The sequence below is a fragment of the Microtus pennsylvanicus genome, chromosome 13 (assembly GCF_037038515.1).
Source record: "Microtus pennsylvanicus isolate mMicPen1 chromosome 13, mMicPen1.hap1, whole genome shotgun sequence".
Taxonomy (NCBI): Eukaryota; Metazoa; Chordata; class Mammalia; order Rodentia; family Cricetidae; genus Microtus; species Microtus pennsylvanicus.
The window spans coordinates 81,690,375-81,709,072 of NC_134591.1; the positions used below are offsets into that span (position 1 = coordinate 81,690,375).

Genomic DNA, 18,698 nt, shown 5'->3' on the forward strand with positions numbered 1-18,698 from the left:
GCCACTGGGGAGGCATTGACCTGGGTATGACAGCACCACAGTGCAGTGAAAACGAAAGTCATAGGCAGAGGTTCTCAGCCTTCCAAATGCTGGGACCCTTTAATACAGCTCTTCATGTTGTGACCCAACCATAACATTATTTTTGTTGCTACTTCATAACTAATTTTGCTGCTGTTAGGAATCATAATGTAGATGTCTGTGTTTTCCGATGGTCATTTGGGGGTTGGGAACCACTGACACAAGGTGAGTGAGCTCAGGGTGTGGAAAGCATGGTGTTGAGCGCTGCTGGAGCAGAAGACACAGTGTGCATGTGGAGATAACCAGGTTGAGGCCAGCCTGGGCTGCATAGATGAGACTGTCATAGATAGATAGACAGACAGACAGAGCGAGCAGAAAGCACAACGTGCGTGTGGAGGTCAGAGGATAATTTGTAAGAGTCATGTTCTCTTTCCACTCTGGTTCCCAAGGCCAGGACTCAGGCAGTCAGGCTGGGTGGCAAGTACCTTTACTGGCTGAGCCATCTCACCAGTATTTTTTGTGGTCTGATCGATTACGGTTCTAGGGAAAGAACACATGGATATGTTAGACCAGTGCTCTTAACACTAGCTGCATCCCAGCACCCTGCTCGTGATGCCAAAACAACAAACTGCACAGACACTGCTGTGCGCAGACACTGCGCAAAGTGACAGCCTGCAGGCAGCAGCACGTGTCAGCTGCCGATAAATGGGAACCTGCAGGCAGGGGAAGAAAACAGCCCGGGCAGACAGACAGACAAAAGTCCCAGAGGCGCCACCCACTTCATCCCTGTTTGGAGTGTTTCCCAGTAGGAAGTGTGTGGATGCAAATTAAGGAGGGCTTCCCAGTGCACCAGTGGTGCTAGACTCCAGTGGGTTGTGTCACATATGGAAGCAAACTCTGGGTGTGTGGCCCCCTCTGCTCTTGTCTTTATTTTCCAAGTCTCTGTGGTATACCTGGGTCTCTCTTGTGCTGGGTCTCTTTGTTATTAGAAAATCAGTAGCAGAGCCGGGCGATGGTGGCACACGCCTTTAATCTCAGCACTCAGCAGGCAGAGGCAAGCAGATCTCTGTGAGTTCGAGACTAGCCTGGTCTACAAAGCTAGTTCCAGGACAGGCTCCAAAGCCACAGAGAAACCCTGTCTCGAAAAGCCAAAAAAAGAGAAAAGAAAAGAAAATCAGTAGCAGAGCTGAGACTGCTTTCTTTGCAGTTTGCACTGAGTGCCCTGGAACACAAGGTGTATGAGGTGCGAGAGACAGCAGTCAGAATCATCCTGGACTTGTACAGACAGCACCCAGCCCTCACCCTGGAGCACCTTCCCCCGGAAGACAGCAGCACACGCAGGAACCTGCTCTACAAAGCCATTTTTGAGGGAATCGCTAAGATAGATGGCAGGCCGACGGAGGCTGAAGTCAGGGTGAGTGCCTCACGGATCGATGAAACTGCAGTCTGGGTTGAAGAAGTAACCTGGACCACGGACCAGCCATGCTGACTCATACCTGTGGTCTCAGCATTGGGAGGCTGAGCTGAGAGGATTGCTGTGAATACAGGACAGGCTGGGCTGAGGAGAGAGAGAGAGAGAGAGAGAGAGAGAGAGAGAGAGAGAGAGAGAGAGAGCGCCCATATGGAGAAGCACAGTCGTGTAAGAAGCATACCCCTGAGCGAGGCTCTGGCCTGTCTGTGCCTTGCCTGTAGGACCAGTGTTAACTGTCTAGGAAGAGCGGGATCAGTGCTGTTCAAACCTTTAGTAAATTACCGAAGAATTTCCTTTTAATACGAGTTACAGTCATGTCCAAATTAGATGCTTCAGTTTGTCTCCCAATGTCTGAAGCTACCCTAAGAAAGTTCCTCTAATGGGGAAAATGTTTTTTTTAACCAGGCCCAGAAAAGAGCAGCCACTAAAGAAGCAGAAAAGCAGAAGAAGGAAGAGGTGAAGGTTCTGCAGGGCCAGTTGGCAGCGCTGAGAGAGACCCAGGCCGGAGCCCAGGTCAGAACACCAGCACCTTCCACCTGAGTGTGTGGGGTGCCACGGCGATGCAGATGGTACCTTGCTTTCTTTCTGGTTGGCAGGGGCACAGATAAAAGAGGGCCTGCCCCAGGCCTTTGGTGCCCATGTCAGTAGTTAGCCAGCTCCACTGCTGCTCTGAGGCTTGGGGGGAGCATCCTCCTGCCTGTTCTCAAGACAACCTGAGTTCAGTCTCCCTGAGAGCCACGTGGTAGGACTGACTCCATAAAGTGGTCCTCTGACCTCTTCACTTTGCACCATGGTATGCATGCAGCCGCCCCCATACACGCGTACACACAAAGTAAAGTGATTTTGAAACTGTAGGAGGGCAGAGGAGTTAAGGAGGGCCACAGTCCCAGATGAAGGCTCAGTCTTACCAGGTGTACTTGGAGCCTGCCTCCAAGCTGCTTGTGCCTGTGGCCACAGCTACTACACAAACCCAAGGATGCTGTGGAGAGGGCAGAGGTCTACACGCTACTGTCCACACAAACGGGAAAGAACAAAGAGAGAAGCAGAAAACACATCTACAAATACATTTGCCCAAGAAGGGCTGGAGGTCCCTAGACCTTCCCACCAAAGTGAGAGGAACAGTAAGGAAAGGAGAAGTGGTGGGGGCAGGAGCTGGCCGCTTCCTTCCCCTGCCTCCTCTACCACTGTAGCACTATGGCAGTCACCACTGGGGGGTAGGGAGGACGGGCAGTCATGCTGTGTTTTTCCCACTGGCTCACAAGTGTGATGAACAAGAGGCTCACTCCAGGTCACACGCTAGCTAGGCCATGACCAGGGCCCTGCTGCCCACCATACCTGTGCTGGGACTGATGATCACTTGGCTCCTAGGAATGACAGTCACCTGTGGAGGAGATTGGTAGCCTTGGTATTTGTGTGTCTATGGAATGGTGGAGCTAAGGGGCTTAAAGAGAGCAGGAGAAAATGTTGGAGTTGTTTTGTTCTTGTTTTTAGCATTGAGTCTCACAGTTGTAGCTAAGGCTGCCCTAGAACTCATTCAGTAGCACAGATTGGCCTCAAATTTGTGATCCTCTTGCTTCTGCTTAAGAAGTGCCAACATCACAAGTGTTCACCACCAGGTTTGGCTTGAAAAGATTGCTGATAACTCTTTCATAGTTTTGTGGAGCCCAGTGCCTATAATTACAGCACTAAAGAGGCTGAGGCAGGAGGATTGCAATGTTGCAGCCAGATGAGACTGTTACAGATAGATAGATGGATGGATGGATGGACGGCCAGACAGACAGACAGACAGGAAGGACTGTCCTGAACAAATGAATAGAAAAACATGAATTCTGTTATTCTTTGATAGAAATATCAAACAAAACCTAGACATGCACTTTGAGGACAGTGCGTCCTGGGTAGACTAACTCACAGCTGCAGTTCACTCTGACCATTGCTGTCTGTCCTAGGAGAAGGAGAATGACGGCGTGAAGCTCAGAAATCAAGGTGAGCGAATTCCAACCAAGACACCGCAACACTGACCTCACTTCCTTTGTCGAGCATGGTTATGCATTCCTTTAATCCCAGCCCTCGGAGACTGGAGGATTTCTTGTGGGTTTGATGCCAGCCTGGGCTACAAAACAAGTTTCAAGCCAGCCAGGGCTGCATAGTGAGACTGTGTCAAAACAAAATAAAATCACTTCCTCTAGCAGGCCTGGTGTCAGACATCTGAGCCCAGTGAATGGCAGATGAAGCAGGAGGATGGCAAATGCCTTAGTTACTTTTCTGTTGTGATAAGATGTCAATAACTAAGGCACCTTATAAAAGAAAAACTTTATTTGGGGCTTGCAGTTTCAGAAGGTGAGCCATGACTACCCTGGCAGGAGCATGACTGCAGGCAGGCAGACATGGTGCTGGAGCAGGCACCAGAGAGAGGGACAGATGCTGGGAATGGCATGGGCTTTTGAAACATCAAAGCTTGCCACCAATGACACCTCCTCCAACAGGCTACACCTCTTAATCCTTCCCAAACAGTTCCGCCACCTGGGGACACGTGTTCAGACATGAGCCTGTGGGGGCCGTGCTCACTTAGAGCACTGCAGCAAGTCTGCAGCTACTCCAAGCTGCCTCGCAAGGCCTTGGCCACAAACCTGAGGCTGCAGCTGTAGCTCATGGTGCCTGTGCTTGCCTGGGATGTGCAAGGCCTCGATTTGGCTCCTAGCACTGAAGAAAAGGAAAGAAAGCTGCTTCTCTTGATTCTGCAGCCCCAACTGGAGCTTACTTTGTGCTTGGACACCAAACTGACAGTTTCATAAATTACTATTTTTTGCTGAAACTTTAAACATTTCAACCAAACATTACTTAGATTGTGCTTTTTTAATCTCCTCAGACCCTCAAGGAAGGAAAGCTGCCCCACCAGATGCTCCGGAAATCCCAGATAACCATTATTTGGATAAGTGAGTGACGCTGCCTGTGTCTGTGACATGGGGGCTCTCAAGGGGAATAGCCTGCCTGTAGAGCACCAGGCCTTTCAGGACAGGAGGGGCCTAGCGAGTTCTGAGTCTAATGCATTGGGGGTTGAGTGGTCATGGTAGCCAGAGCAAAGCCTTCACTTCTGCCTTTTCTAATTTATTGTAGTCTGTGCATCTTTTGTGGGGAGAGGAATGAATCTTTCACAGAAGAGGGCCTGGACCTCCACTACTGGAAACACTGCCTCATGCTGACAAGATGCGACCACTGCAGGCAGGTCAGGTGCTGGGCATGGGCCATGGCCACTCACAGGTGACCACTGCAGGCAGGTCAGGTACTGGGCATGGGCCATGGCCACTCACAGGTGACCACTGCAGGACAGGTGCTGGGCACTAAGACACCAAGGTTTTGAGAAAAAGACCAAAGCATGGGTAGCCCCGATCTTTGAAGCTTGAGAGGGAGGTCATGGAAGAGAGCAGAGAAGTCTGTGCTGTGACCCAGAGTGACTGACTGTGTCAGCCACTCTCTACCACCTGCAACTCAGTCTGTCCCTGTCCCCCTTTGACAACATTTACAGCATTTGTTGCTTGGCCTTCCTGTAAGTGGAATCCTGTTGTGTGGGCCCACGCTCTCCTGTGTCCATTGCCTGTTGCTATGTATGTGTTTTGCATAGACCATGATTGATTCATACCCTGACTGCTTCAGTTTGGGACTGCTGGGAATAGCTTTACTGTTGGCATTCTCATGTTTCATTACTCCTGGAACACACAAAGAAACATCCATTGTCCCCAGCTAGGACACTAATTAGGATCCTCTAAGTCCAACTTACCAGGAAGTTTATTAGCTACTTATGGCTCGTGGGCATTGTGTGGCCCTCCATCTCCAGCAAGTAGCCAGGTGATATGCACTACTGTGGCCTGCTTCCAGTCCTGTCCCCAGTGTGCTGCCTGAGTGTGTTTATGCTCCAGCTGAGTGTGTTTTCAGGACCTCCAGCTGTACAAGACAAGAACAGGCACACTGAGATTCTCCTGCACATGCTCCAACCTTAGATGGTTCGGCCGCAGTTGCAGATGCCTCTTGTTTCCCATAACAGGCAATGCAGCAGCGTGTCCAACACTCTTCCTTGGCTCTATTGTGTCTATATTCAGGCTCTGATTTGCTGTGTGGGTCTTCCTAGGGAGATATACAGAACATTTGTTCACCTCCATAAGACACCAGCTCAGGGTACAGCTGACAAAAGCCATGTCAGTGGAGTGCCATCCTCAGTGAACCTTCCACTTCCTGTGTGCTGCAGCTGAGGGGCAGGATCAGGAATGGTGGGTGGAATCTCAGGAGGGCTGCAGTTCCATCCCTTACCATGTATCAGGCTATCGGTGTTTTGTTTTGCATAATTTTATTGCCATAACTATGGGTTCAAGATCAGCACAGCAATCTCTGCTCTACAGTGGCCATGGTCGAGTTAATTATGGAGTCTCAATGTGACCACAGCACTGGCCACATGCCTAGCCTGGTCCTGTTGATGGGCCATAGTGCAGCACTAGGCCACATGTCCAATCGTGGTCCTGTGGATGTGACCACAGGGCAACTCTGGGCCACATGTCTAGCCGGGTCCTGTTGGACAGGCTTTTTCTACTGAACTAGTGCCCAGAGGTACAGAGTCCTGGCCACCTTACAGCTCACAACAATGAGAAAGAGGGCACCTCTGTTCTCACATGCTACATACTGCCTGTGACTGAGGCGGGCACCATTTGTCTACTGGTCATTGGCCTCCGTTGCTAGGTGTCTTTTTATTGTCATCTTCTACATCTGGGTATAGCCCTCGGTCTCATTCTTGGCCGCATCTCTTGGATGGGCCACCAGCCGACAAATGATGGCAAAGACCCTGTTAATTATGAGAGCTTGGTCCTTGGCTCAGGCTTGTTGCACCAGCTCTTATAACTTACATTAGCCCATATTTTTATTAATCTACATTCTCCCACATGGCTTCTGCTGCTATTACAAACAATGCTGCTATGAACGTAGTAGAGCATATACTTTTGTTGTATGTTAGGGCCTCTCTTGGGTATATTCCCAAGAGTGGTATTGCTGGGTCCAGGGGTAGGTTGATCCCGAATTTCCTGAGAAACCGCCACACTGCTTTCCAGAGTGGTTGCACAAGTTTGCATTCCCACCAGCAATGGATGAGGGTACCCCTTTCTCCACAACCTCTCCAGCAAAGGCTATCATTGGTGTTTTTTATTTTAGCCATTCTGACAGGTGTAAGATGGTATCTTAAAGTTGTTTTGATTTGCATTTCCCTGATCGCTAAGGAAGTTGAGCATGACCTTAAGTGTCTTTTGGCCATTTGAACTTCTTCTGTTGAGAATTCTCTGTTCAGTGTGTTCAACTTGTTCTGCATTTCAATGGTGTCTCCTGCATTCCTTGATTGCCTCCTCTTCCTCTCTCTGTCCAGAAGTCCCGCCTCTACCTCCTGCCTAGCTATTGGCTGGTCAGTTTCTCATTACACCAATCACAGCAGTACGTCTTCACACAGTGTGCAAATATCCTCAACATTTCTCCCTTTTGTCTAAATAAAAAGGAAAGATTTTAACTCTAACACAGTAAAACTATTTGGCAAATTTGGAAAGATTATTTTATTATGTATTCTATCTTGATGAATCCAAGGTTTTATACCTAAGCTCTTTTTTTTTTTTTAATTGGTTTTTCAAGGCAGGGTTTCTCTGTAGCTTTGGATCTTTGGAGCCTGTCCTGGAACTCACTCTGTAGACCAGACTGGCCTCAAACTCACAGAGATCCATCTGCCTCTGCCTCCTGAGTGCTGGAATTAAAGGTGTGTGCCACTATCACCCAGCCCTAAATCATTTTTATCATAATTTATATTGCCATCCTAAAAATATCCTTTTACCTTTTAGACCTTAAAATGTTTTCGTAGACAAACAACTTAGGTTTATATGTCTCTCAACCTTTATAAGCTTGACATCTCTTATATGAGTGTCTTTTCTGAATTTGGTAACAAAACCATAACTTTAACTGTCTCATCTTCAACCCCATCAGAGACCCGAGACGGATATAATATTACCTGAGAAAACAGGAAGTGCAGAGCAAGCAACTTCTAAAATTGTAGAAATGACAGAACAGCTGACTTCCTGGACAGTCAACAAAGTTTCCTCCACAGTGTTGGGGCATTACGTCTTCAGGCTTAGAATATTTCACAGGCTTTTCTGTGAAGCAGGAATTTTGAAGGACTGTCCTACTGTGTCTTGACAAAGTTCAGCAGTCACTCTTTTGTGTCCTGCTTGTCCAATTTGGACAGTATACTGTCAGCAGTCAAGGCAAGGGCAGTTTCTTGCCCAAATGGCTAGCTTTACCCCAATGAAAGCAAACTCCATATGGAGGTTCTTCAATGTCTGTCGTCATTTTTTGGAGTCTGCCGGGAGCAGATGTGTCTCACTATCACGAAAAGTTTTATGCTATTAAAAAACATCTTAAATGCCATATCCTGTAGGTCTCTGAAGTATTTGAAGACCATCTATCTAAAATATCTGTTTGACCTTGAAAACATACCTAACATGGCTACAAGTTTGACTGTTATAGATGACTAACTACTAACCTACATTTTCTTAATTGTCCTAAACAATTTGTAATAATAGCTTTTAAGGACTAGAGCTTTACATTGCATTTTAAAATGAGCTGCATAGGTACAATACCTTACACAAGAGTAGGAACACATATACAGTATATTAAAATAAAAATAACTTTAAATTTGTATCAGTATACAAAAATCCTTACCAATGTAAACTACTTAAGACTAGTAGTTGCTTTTTTTTTACTTTAGAAGTAGATTCAATAATTTACCCTTTTATCCTATCATTCCTATATCCCCCTTTTTCTTTTCAAAATGAGATCCATGAGTATAATCTCTTTTGCTCAATTTTTTTTCTTGACCATGATCAACAACAATTTGTAACCAATTCCCCTAAATGATGATAAACATCCTTAATCTTCCAGAAGACCAAAAACCATTCACCCCACCTCTTGGGGATGCAGGTGTTAGGTTTTCTAGACTGCTTCCAGTGTCTGGGGTGATGGTACCTACAGGGGATCCTGATAAAATTGGGATAATGGTCAAGTCCTGGGAGAGCTAGCTATATTATTTTTTGTTTCGTTTCTGTGTGATGGGAAAGTGCAGGGAAAGTCCTGGCTGGAGTAGTCTGTGAGACTGGACCATCTTAGTTTAGCGAGCAGCTTTGAAGTTGTTCTGGATGCAGAACTTTGAGGAAATTCTGAGAGACTGGATCAGCTGGGCTACTTGACTTCATTGGTGTCTGATCATTTTTTTCTGAAAACACAGACTTTTAAAGGTAGCATACATATCAGCATTAACACAAGAACAGAATGTGCCGTAAGCACAGTCAGCTAAAGATGATTCTCTGCTCTGTGTTCGAGCAGTAAAAGGCATCTGCCATTCTTATAAACAGTTTGTCTGAACTGTATAACCAACCTCTATCCACACCATGGAAGGATTTACCATGTCTCATACAATCTCAGAGCTATTCCCATGTCAAGGAATCAGCGTACATGTCATCTGTCCTGTGGTCTTTCCTGTCTTCCTCCCTCACGTCTGCAGCTAAGATCCTCGGAGGTCTCCCCTGGTCAGATCTGATCTTTGTTCATTTTGAAGGAATCCATAGCTTTTCATTTCCTGTGCAAACAAAAACACAACCTCTTCCCCATTCTGTGTGTCTGAGTTGTTCTGTGTCTCGTTGGTGTCTCCTGCATGCCTCCAGTATCTCCCCTTCCACTCTTGACCCAGAAGTCCCACCTATACCTCCTGCCTACCTATTGGCCATTCAGCTTTGTATTGCACCAACCACAACCCTTCTTCACACAGTGTACAAATATCCCACAACGGAAGTCCTTCCTAGGGGTCATGCCCTGCGCTGCTTCCCTCCTGCTCTGGGCCTCTGTCTTCAAACAGTGAAGACAAATGGGAAGTGTTTTGTTTCATCTGGTGCACAGGGAAGGATGTAAGAGGGCAGGTCTCGCCCTTTGGACACTCATTCCTCCATCCGGCCGTACAGATTCTGACAGCCCCGGGTGTGCAACTGACCTCTTCAGCAGTGTGTGGTTCCATGTCTATGCGGAAGGTATTCTGAGCAAGTGTTGGATGGATGGGAGAACCTTCTTCATATGCACATTCTTAAGAAATACTGGGGAGCCAGAATTTGAACCCAGAGCCACAGCAGACACTCAGATCAGCTGTAGCCCCAGCCCATACCATGGCCTTTCCATGGCACTCAGGTGACATGAGGAGGACCCAGGGTCTCTACGAAGTGTGTGACTGTGGACACTGTTGGTTAAACAAATGCCAGAGGATCCAGAACAGCTGCCCTGGCCTCCCCACAGCAGTCACACGGCTCTGTCTCTGGTGCAGGTGGTTGAGATCTCCAGCCTGACGGAGCACCTGCTGACAGAGTGTGACAAGAGGCATGGGTTTGGGAAGTGCCACCGCTGCAGCGAGGCTGTCCCCACGGAGGAGCTTCCCAGGCACATCCAAACCAAGGAGTGCAACCGTGAGTGCCATCTAGAATTGTGGGGTTGGATGGACCCTTCCTCTCACTGAGGGGTCATCCAAGTAACCAAGTCTTCTTATTGAAATCATTGCAGCTGCCAAATCGGAGAAGGTGGCAAACCGATGTCCTCTGTGTCATGAAAACTTTGCCCCTGGAGAAGAGGTAAGGGGGCCTGAACCAAGATGCGGGCAGCCGGGGAGCACTGAACACACTCTCAGGATGACAGTTAGGAGGCACAGTGCCCTCCTGACTTCCTAACAGCAGAGTCTTGGTCACTGGGCACCCATGGTTTTACACTTCTTGGTGTGGCTTTCATATATGAATCCAGGCCTCCCTGGCATCATGGTCATGTCTGTAGCCCATAACCATTTGGAGTAAAAGAATGTGCCCCATGGTGGTTGATGGTTCTCTTCCTACTCAGTGCAATGCTCTCCCCCTGTCCTGAGCAGGTACCATGGTGACACAGGCAGCTTTTTGTCATGTGCTTTGCCTCTGGTGTTTGGGGATGCATGCAGGGGCCAAGATATCCACGGGCCTACCCCCTTTCTGCCTGCATAGCACAGTGGTGGTGCCCTATATGCCAGGCAGCTCTGGAGACCTTCTCTTGGCTGTGCTTCTGCCCCTGGAGATGCTATGGAGTCCAATATTCTTTCCTGTCACCTTTCTTCATCCCCAGTGTTGTGTGACAAGACTTTCACTGGGGAGACACAACACACATCTAACCACCCCAGAGAAGGAGCCCACACAGTACAGAAACTACCAAAGTCCAACTTGGTGAAGCCTGAGTAGTACTGGGATAACTTAGGAGGAGAATAAGTGAGGGGTTGCTTATAGGAGACTGTCGTATCACCAAAGCTCGCCCCAGCGTGAGCGACAATTTACTGAAGCTGGGAACCTGGAGCACACTGCACATTCTGCATACAGAGCTGTATGGGGTGTCCTTTCCTGGTGACTCTGGTCTAAACCTCTCCCAGGCAGCTGGGCTGGTCTTGGGGTCTTTGCAGCTTGACTTCATTTACTGACAGGGAGGGGCGTAGTGAACCTGGTCAGTTTTGGGGACTTCCTGAAGCTGTTTACCTTCCTGCTTAAGGAGTTTTCCCACAGCATGAGTTTTTTTTCGATCTTGGAGGAACTCTTAGTGGCTATCAGAATGTCAGGCCAGGGCTGGAGAGATGGCTCAGAGGTTAAGAGCACTGATTGCTCTTCCAGAGGTCCTGAGTTCAATTTCCCAGCAACCACATGGTGGCTCACAACCATCTATAATGAGATCCGGTTCCCTCTTCTGGCATACAAACATACATGGAAGGAATGTTGTATACATAATAAATAAATAAATCTTTAAAAAAATCCAAAAAATAAAAAAGAATGTCAGGCCAGCTCTCTAGTCTCTAGGTGGCGGCTTGTCTGCTTTTAGTGTCTTGCTAAACTCATGGATGGGAGTAGATACAGAGCCATGGCCACCCTGCCCTATAGATGGTCACCTCTGGACAGCAAGGGTCCTTTTGCCTGGTCTTCTGAGGCTTTGTAGCTGACGTGTATCCTCCTGTGTGGAACATTCTACCCAGACAGGAATCAGCTGTCCTGCCAAGATGTGTGGCCCTCTCTCTCAGCAGGCCTCAGCACAGGGAGGGCCACTGCTGCCAAGCCACAGTGGACAGAGCTGGGACACTTTGGTGTCACAACACTGTCAGTACACACTGCTGTCTGCTGTCTCCCATCCACACCCAGCCAGTGCACCTTTCTTGCCTTGTCTTCCTGGAATCCCTGCATGCTCCCTCCTCCCCTGTCCCCAAGTTCTGTAGCCTCACCAACCAAAAAAGGTCCAAGGACACAATGTGTGTGCCCTAGGACAACCCTGGAGTCGGTGGGTCCGGCCCCTGCTATTGTCAGGTTCTGTTCTGGAGCCCAGGGCGTGGCTCCAGCAGCCTGGACGCCCGCTGAAGACCCGCTTGGGTGCATGGTTTCCATCTCACAGGCCCAGGCTTTGGGCTCTAGCGTTGGTTTCCCCAGTCTGTACATAGGGCTTGTTGTAAGACCCGCATCCAGGCTGAGACTGCTGTGCTTACCCTGCTACCCTGTGTAAGAGGACTTGTTCATACCTGCACGTCCTCACGTCCAGACTCATCTGTAATTTAGGAGCCTTCAGTTTTCATCATAATCACTGCCTTTACTGACTCACTTCCAGCTGCCCACAGTCTTCTCTCTCTTGCCCTCGCTCTGTTGGTCTCTGCCCTGAACAGTACTGAACCAGCCAGCAGCTTCCTCCTTTCTGCCCTCTGTGCCCACCATCTGCCATGTACTAATACCCTGTCCATATCGGTGGCTGTTCGCTGTCACGTGACTTTCCTATTCCGGTGTCTATGCTACCTTAGCTCTGTCTGACAACATCCATTTACCACCTCATGGTTCCCCTGACTCCAGGCTGGGCTGCCATGGAGATGCTAGCTAACCTACATGTTCACCTGCAGCTCAACAAGGGAAGAGCCCACTGCCTAGTGCCTTCCAGCAGCTGGCAAAAATAAGTCCTCGTAGCCACAGGACTCAGGTTCCAGTCATCCAGGGTGGAATGTGAAATGCAAAACCAGCCTGTAAGACTTTGGTGCTCAGGCCAAAGAAGGGCAGGGAGCCAGGTCTCTCACTGGTTGGCACCTCATTCCCATTATGAACAGTGAGTTCTGTACTCTGGCAGCGCCCCGGGTCCCTTGGAGCCACCAGGCTAACATGCTGAGCCTCCTCTTTGTTGCAGGCGTGGAAGGCTCATCTGATGGGCCCTACTGGCTGTACAATGAACCTGCGCAAAACACACATTCTCAGCAGGGCCACAGCCCCGCAGCAAGGTGAGTCAGAAGTCACATGTGGAGCCCTGCGTTCTGCTGCAACTTAGGTGAGATGCATCCTGAGTCTCCTGTCCGTGTGCATCTGACCTGCTAACCCCATTCTCCAAGGGGCAGCTGCTCCCCACAGATGCCTCCTGGCAGCTCACTGGGGGCTGTAAGGCTCCCCACAGCTGCTGCACCCACAGAGGAAGCCACTGCCTTCTTTCAGCCCACCATCTAAGGCATTCATTTCAGATTAAGACACCCTCCCAGAGAACAGAAGACCGATGTGGTGATACCGTGAAACAGTGGCTCGTTCTGGGGGTGTAGCTCTGCGTCTCCGTACTTATGCCCAAGGAAGGCTCTCCACTCCCTTCCTGGGTCTTTGAACTGATGGCCTTCTGTGCCATGCGTCCTGTGTCTTCCTCTCCCGCTGCCATATGCATTTCTAGCCTAGTGTGGGTTCTCGGCCATTCTCACAGTCACTGTGGGGTCTGCAGTCCACCTGCAGGTAAGAGTTCCTCTTTTCATGTGGTTCTGTGTTCTGTGCGTCTGTCTCCACTACAGGGAAGGGCCCAGCAGCATCGAAGTCAGGCACCTCAGGACCCAAGGTTGGAAGCAAGATCCCCACCCCAAAGGGGGGCCCGAGTAAGAGCTCCAGCAGGACGTACATGAGACGGTGACAGTTTCCACTTCTGTCTCTGCCAGGGGCTGTGCGAGTCTCCCCGTTCTAAGCCATGTGTGTTGATATAGTGATGCAGGACTCTGTGCCTGCTGACCTTGGCCTCTTGTGTCACAGGAACAGAGTGTATGGATATGACCAAAGAACCTGTCCCACGCTAGGCCCTTTGTCAGTGCCCAGGCACAAAAGTACCTCTTGCTCAGGAAGCCAGCAAGTACAGCACCCACTTTCCTTACTACTGAGATGTACCCCAAACTTTGAGCTCACTGGTGTCTGTTGCACATGTTAGACTTTGCACAGGGCTAAGCTCAGCGTTGGTGGCCCTAGCAGACAGCAGCAAGCCAGACTGAACCTCCTGTGTTGTCTCTCTCACGGCCTGTCTGCTAGGTTGTCACAGCATATACACTGAGAAGAAATAAAGGGAAGCAAGCAAAAGGCAGCCGTCCTAAGAACAAGCCCCTCCAGGACACACTGCCCAGTGCTCCTGTGCACACCTGTCCCCATTCCCCACTGACAGCCCTACCTTGATGCCTTCCCTCAGTGGGCTCAGATCCTCTGCTGCAGAGTCCTCAATGGGCTTTGAGTGATGTCCCCTGGTTACCCACCTGCAAGCCTCAGTTTCTTTACGGCACAAGAAAGCACCTTCCACATTTGCTAACCCAAAAAGTTGTGTTATGTCCTATGATGTAAGTGAACCCACTTTCCCAGATCATTCACAGGATGTCACTCACAAGACCTCAGGGGCAGCTACAGCATCCTCCGCCCGCCTTCCTCCCAGGAGCTCCAGCAGACAAGCATCTGTGGAGAACTGAGTCCATCTGAAACTCATGCCCCTGTCTCCGCCCCAGGCTGAAGGAGGCCACTGAGGCCCTGCCCTGTGCCTGCTTCCTGAGGTTTTCCTCATTTCCCCTTGAAATGTCTGGGATTGAGAAAATGAGTGTTATAAAATTAGGGCATATTTCTTTAAAATTCCCAACCATGTAAAACAAAATCCATATGTATAGGTGCCTGAGCAGCGAGCATGCTGGGTAGTCAATCCCATGAGCTCACCCCTGATGTTGGCAGACAGCTGCTGTGCATGGCTGAGAGTGTCGCGTGGAGCAGGATCTGTTGAGAGGAGGATCCTGTCGGAGGCCTTTACTAAGATATTTGTAAAAATCCTTCCTTCTTAGCCCGCGTGGTGGCTCACACCTGTGCTCCTGGCACTCGAGAGGCCGGAGTCAGAAGCTCACCACAAGTTCAAGGGAAGCCTGGGCTCCAGAGTGAGGCGCTGGCTCAAAATTAAACAGAACAAAAAAGAATCCCTTATTTTAGCTCCCGTGTTTGCCTGTTACAGAATCATGAGTTTCTGCAGAGGTGACTGGCGGTCTCGGCAGCCTCAAAGCTCCACACCACTGTGCTTGATTCAGGGAGGGAGCTAAGAGCCCACCATTCATAATATCAAAGTGTGGAACACTCCTCAAGCTTCACGTACGACACGTTGTGGATATTTAATATTTATTTATATTATTTTTCATAAAAGATATTCTATTAAACCTAATTTAAAAGAATTGTGTCATATCTGATACTGAAATACATTGTAAATACCTTTAATGAAAACCTGCAACTTTTTAATGTTTTAACATAGTTTTTCTATTTGTCTTTATTTCAGGTGCCAGAAGTATAAAATAATATATTTTTATTGTTTTAGGATTTATGTGCTAATTTGACTTGAGTACATTAATACAGTAAAAAGATCATTCAGTGTTTGTCACTTTTATTTCAAGATTTTATATACAGATTTCATTTTTTTTACTAGATTTACTCCTTTTTCATGTGTGTGTTTTGCCAACATGTATGTTTGTGCACCACATGTGTGCCTGGTGCCCATGGAAGTCAGAAAAGGGCACCAGATTCTTTGGAACGGGAGTAATCGTTATAAGCCACCCACCGTGTGAGTACTGGGAACTGAACCAAGGCTCACTACAGAGCAATAAGAGCTCTTAACCACCGAGCCACCTCTACAGTCCTGTTTCTGTGTTTGAGTCAAGGTCTCACTATGCAGCCCTGGCTGGTTTAGAGCTTGTGGTGTAGGCCAGGCTGACCTCGAGCTCAGAGATCCACATGAGTCTGGCTCCCAGGTGCTGGGACTAAAGGCAATCACCACTGTGCCCAGCTCACTGGATTTGTAAGTCACGTTCTGGGTGTCTGTGGGGCAAGTTTCCAGAGAGAATTAACCAGACTGGCCTTAAGAGTTGCATCCTTTGGGCATGATCTCTCTACCCTGACCTCTCCTTCTCCTCTCTGACTTGCTCTCCCATGAGGTGTACCACCTCTTCTGTCTGCTTCCAACACCACGTCTCTGCTCCTCCGCAGGCCCAGTGATAAAGCCAGCCAACCATGAATGAATGGTTCTAGAATTAAAGTTTGATAAGTCACCTATGTAAACAAAGATGAGCAGCTGGGTGTTGTCCTGGTTGGTTTTATGTCAACTTCACATACACTAGAGTCACCAGAAAGAAAGAAGCCTCAGTTGAGGAAATGGCTCCAGCAGGAAGGCATTTCTTCAATTAGTGATTATCAATGTCTTGGGGACTAGCCCCAGCAGTGCAGGGTACAAAGGGAATCCTCAGAGTCAGCACTTATTGTGACTTCGTTATCTGAAGGGTGTAGACAAAGTTTCTGTCCCACCCAATCCCATAGTCATTCAGTCCCAAAGAAACACATAGGGGCTTATATAATTATAGACTGTTTGGCCTATTAGCTCTGGCTCATTATTAACTAGCTCTTACAACTTAAATTAACCCATAATTCTTATCTATATTTAGTCACATGGCTTGGAACCATTTCCCAGTAAGGCATTCTCATCTTGCTTCCTCTGCATCTGGCTGGTGTGACTCTCTGCCTTTCCTCTTCCTAGAATTCTAGTCCCATTGCCCCACCTATACTTCCTGTCTGGCTACTGGCCAATAAGCGTTTTATTAAACCAATACAAATGACAAATCTTTACAGTGTACAAGAGCATTATCCCACAGCAGAGGAGGGTTAAGGGAAGAGACACATTGTCTCTTGAAGGTTTCCTTCTTTATTCTTCTGTGTTCTATCTTCTCTTTTCTATCTCTATCCAGAAATGTCCCTTCTATCTCTCTTGATGTTTTCCTTCTAACTTTATTCTTGATGTTTTCCTTCTAATCTATTTTAACTCTCTCTTCATTCTTTCACTTACATCTTATATACCTCAGGAAAATCTTTCAGGGAGAATAAAAATTACAGTGTGGTTACATTCTGTTTTTCAAGTGAATTATTACAATGAGTACAAATAAAACACAGCCTGTTTTCCACATCCCTTCCATGATTTTCTGTATGACAGGTGAGAAATTGATTATTCCAAGAACCCAGGCATATTCACACTCACGCAACTTGTTAGAGATCAGCAGTGTGTAAGCAAGCAAGGTATTCTTCTACAGGCAGGCTACATTTTGTAGAGCCAAAGAAAGGACCAATCACTTTACTACTTATCTTAAAAGGTGATCTTACAAGGAATCTTAAATAAATCATGAATCTAAAATTTTCTATATGGGAAAGAGTCGGTCAGCTCTACTTTAAATGTTTAGAGTCCATACCCACTCATAAATATTGTTTATATCAGGAGATTGAGGGCAGAAATGGGTACAAGGAATTAATCGTCACCGTTGTTCGTCAACCAATCCCAGTAATAATTAGGCTGTTTCATTCTGTTCTCTGAACTTAGAGAGTTCTTCATTCAGCTGTGTGGCTTTCTAAAACTTTAGATTGTCTTCTTGGGTTTGTGACCTCAGAGCTATCATCAAAGCATCTGCTCTAACCTGAGGTTATTGTGAGGCTTTGTTTGAGCTAATGATGCCCACTGAAGTCTGTGAGTGCTTCTTTCTACATTAAGATGAAAGGAATTGGAGCCAGCCTGGCTCCTGGGACTCAATCGTTTTTCTTTTTCATATATATATATATATATATATATATATATATATATATATATATATATATAATGTATACAATATTCTGTCTGTGTGTATATCTGCAGGCCAGAAGAGGGCACCAGACCTCATTACAGATGGTTGTGAGCCACCATGTGGTTGCCGGGAAATGAACTCAGGACCTTTGGAAGAGCAGGCAATGCTCTTAAGCACTGAGCCATCTCTCCAGCCCTCAATCGTTTTTCTTAATCATTATTAACTTGAGCTGCAATCTGTGCAGCTCCTTAGGTGAAACTCATAGGCCCTGGCTCTGTAACATGTCCTTGTATGTATTTTAATTCATCAAAACTCTGTATAAACATTATTATTATCAATCAGAGAGCACAGCTTAGGAAGGAATCATCTTCATAAGAATTCACAGGTAAAAATGCCCAGCAGAATGAGATAAGCATACTATATTACAGGCAGTGGGGATCTCCCACACTCATTCACACCAAGCCAGATACCAGAAAAAGACAGCAGCCGCAAACACGTAAAGGCACAGCAGAAACAAAAGACATTCCAGAGTCTCAGGTCTCAGGGCCTCTTCTATCAGAGATTCATCCACCAGGGAATTGCCTCCTGGTGGGCTAACACCTTGAACTTCAATTGCCTCCTGCTGCTCCTCTAAAAGTGATCACTGGGGGAGGGCCCAGCTCTTTGTGAGTGGTGCTTTCCCCAGGCTAGTGGTCCTGGGTTCTGTTAGAAAGGAGGCTGAGCAAGCCACGGGAAGCAAGCAGTAAGCAATACCCCTTCATGGCCTCTGCGTCAGCTCCTGCCTCCAGGTTCCTGCCATGCTTGAGTCCCTGTCCTGATTTCTTTAATGGTGAGCAGTGATGTAGAAATGTAAGCTGAATAAACCTTTTCCTTCCCAATTTGCTTTTTTGGTCACGGTGTTCCATCACAGTAACAGTGGTCTAAGACAAGTGGGGTATGCTGTGATGGACCTGGTCATGTTGTGAGGAGGATAAAGGAAGGACTTTGGAACTTTGGGCAAAAGAGCCTTGAGTGTTAAGAGCTCTGTGGCATGTTCTGTAGGGGCTTGGAAGCTGAGAATGTTGAGGGCAGTGCAGTTGATGGAGGCCTGGCTTGGGATGTTTCGGGGTGGGGGAAAGCTTGACGATTCTGTCAGGGTGGTTTGCTACTTTGAACTGAGAGTCTGTCATTCTTGTCAGCTGGGGCTGAATAATCAGCCTCGATTATCAAGAGACCAGCACCATT

The 18,698-nt window shown here is 47.7% G+C and overlaps 1 protein-coding gene across 4 annotated transcripts in view; it reads left to right on the plus strand.

Annotated features, from left to right (window-relative positions):
- Positions 1 to 15,302, plus strand: part of Cep104 (centrosomal protein 104) — a 37,486-nt gene extending 22,184 nt beyond the window's left edge. For 3 of the 4 annotated variants that reach the window (XM_075945895.1, XM_075945896.1, XM_075945898.1), the window contains 9 exons: positions 1,226 to 1,432; positions 1,895 to 2,002; positions 3,436 to 3,472; positions 4,356 to 4,422; positions 4,604 to 4,712; positions 9,870 to 10,008; positions 10,103 to 10,170; positions 12,755 to 12,845; positions 13,392 to 15,302. In XM_075945895.1, coding sequence (XP_075802010.1) covers positions 1,226 to 1,432; positions 1,895 to 2,002; positions 3,436 to 3,472; positions 4,356 to 4,422; positions 4,604 to 4,712; positions 9,870 to 10,008; positions 10,103 to 10,170; positions 12,755 to 12,845; positions 13,392 to 13,507 — 942 coding nt within the window. In that variant the 3' untranslated portion in view covers positions 13,508 to 15,302. The remainder of the gene's footprint in view (positions 1 to 1,225; positions 1,433 to 1,894; positions 2,003 to 3,435; positions 3,473 to 4,355; positions 4,423 to 4,603; positions 4,713 to 9,869; positions 10,009 to 10,102; positions 10,171 to 12,754; positions 12,846 to 13,391) is intronic. The other variant, XM_075945897.1, reaches the window with a different exon arrangement.
- The last annotated feature ends 3,396 nt before the right edge of the window (positions 15,303 to 18,698 follow it).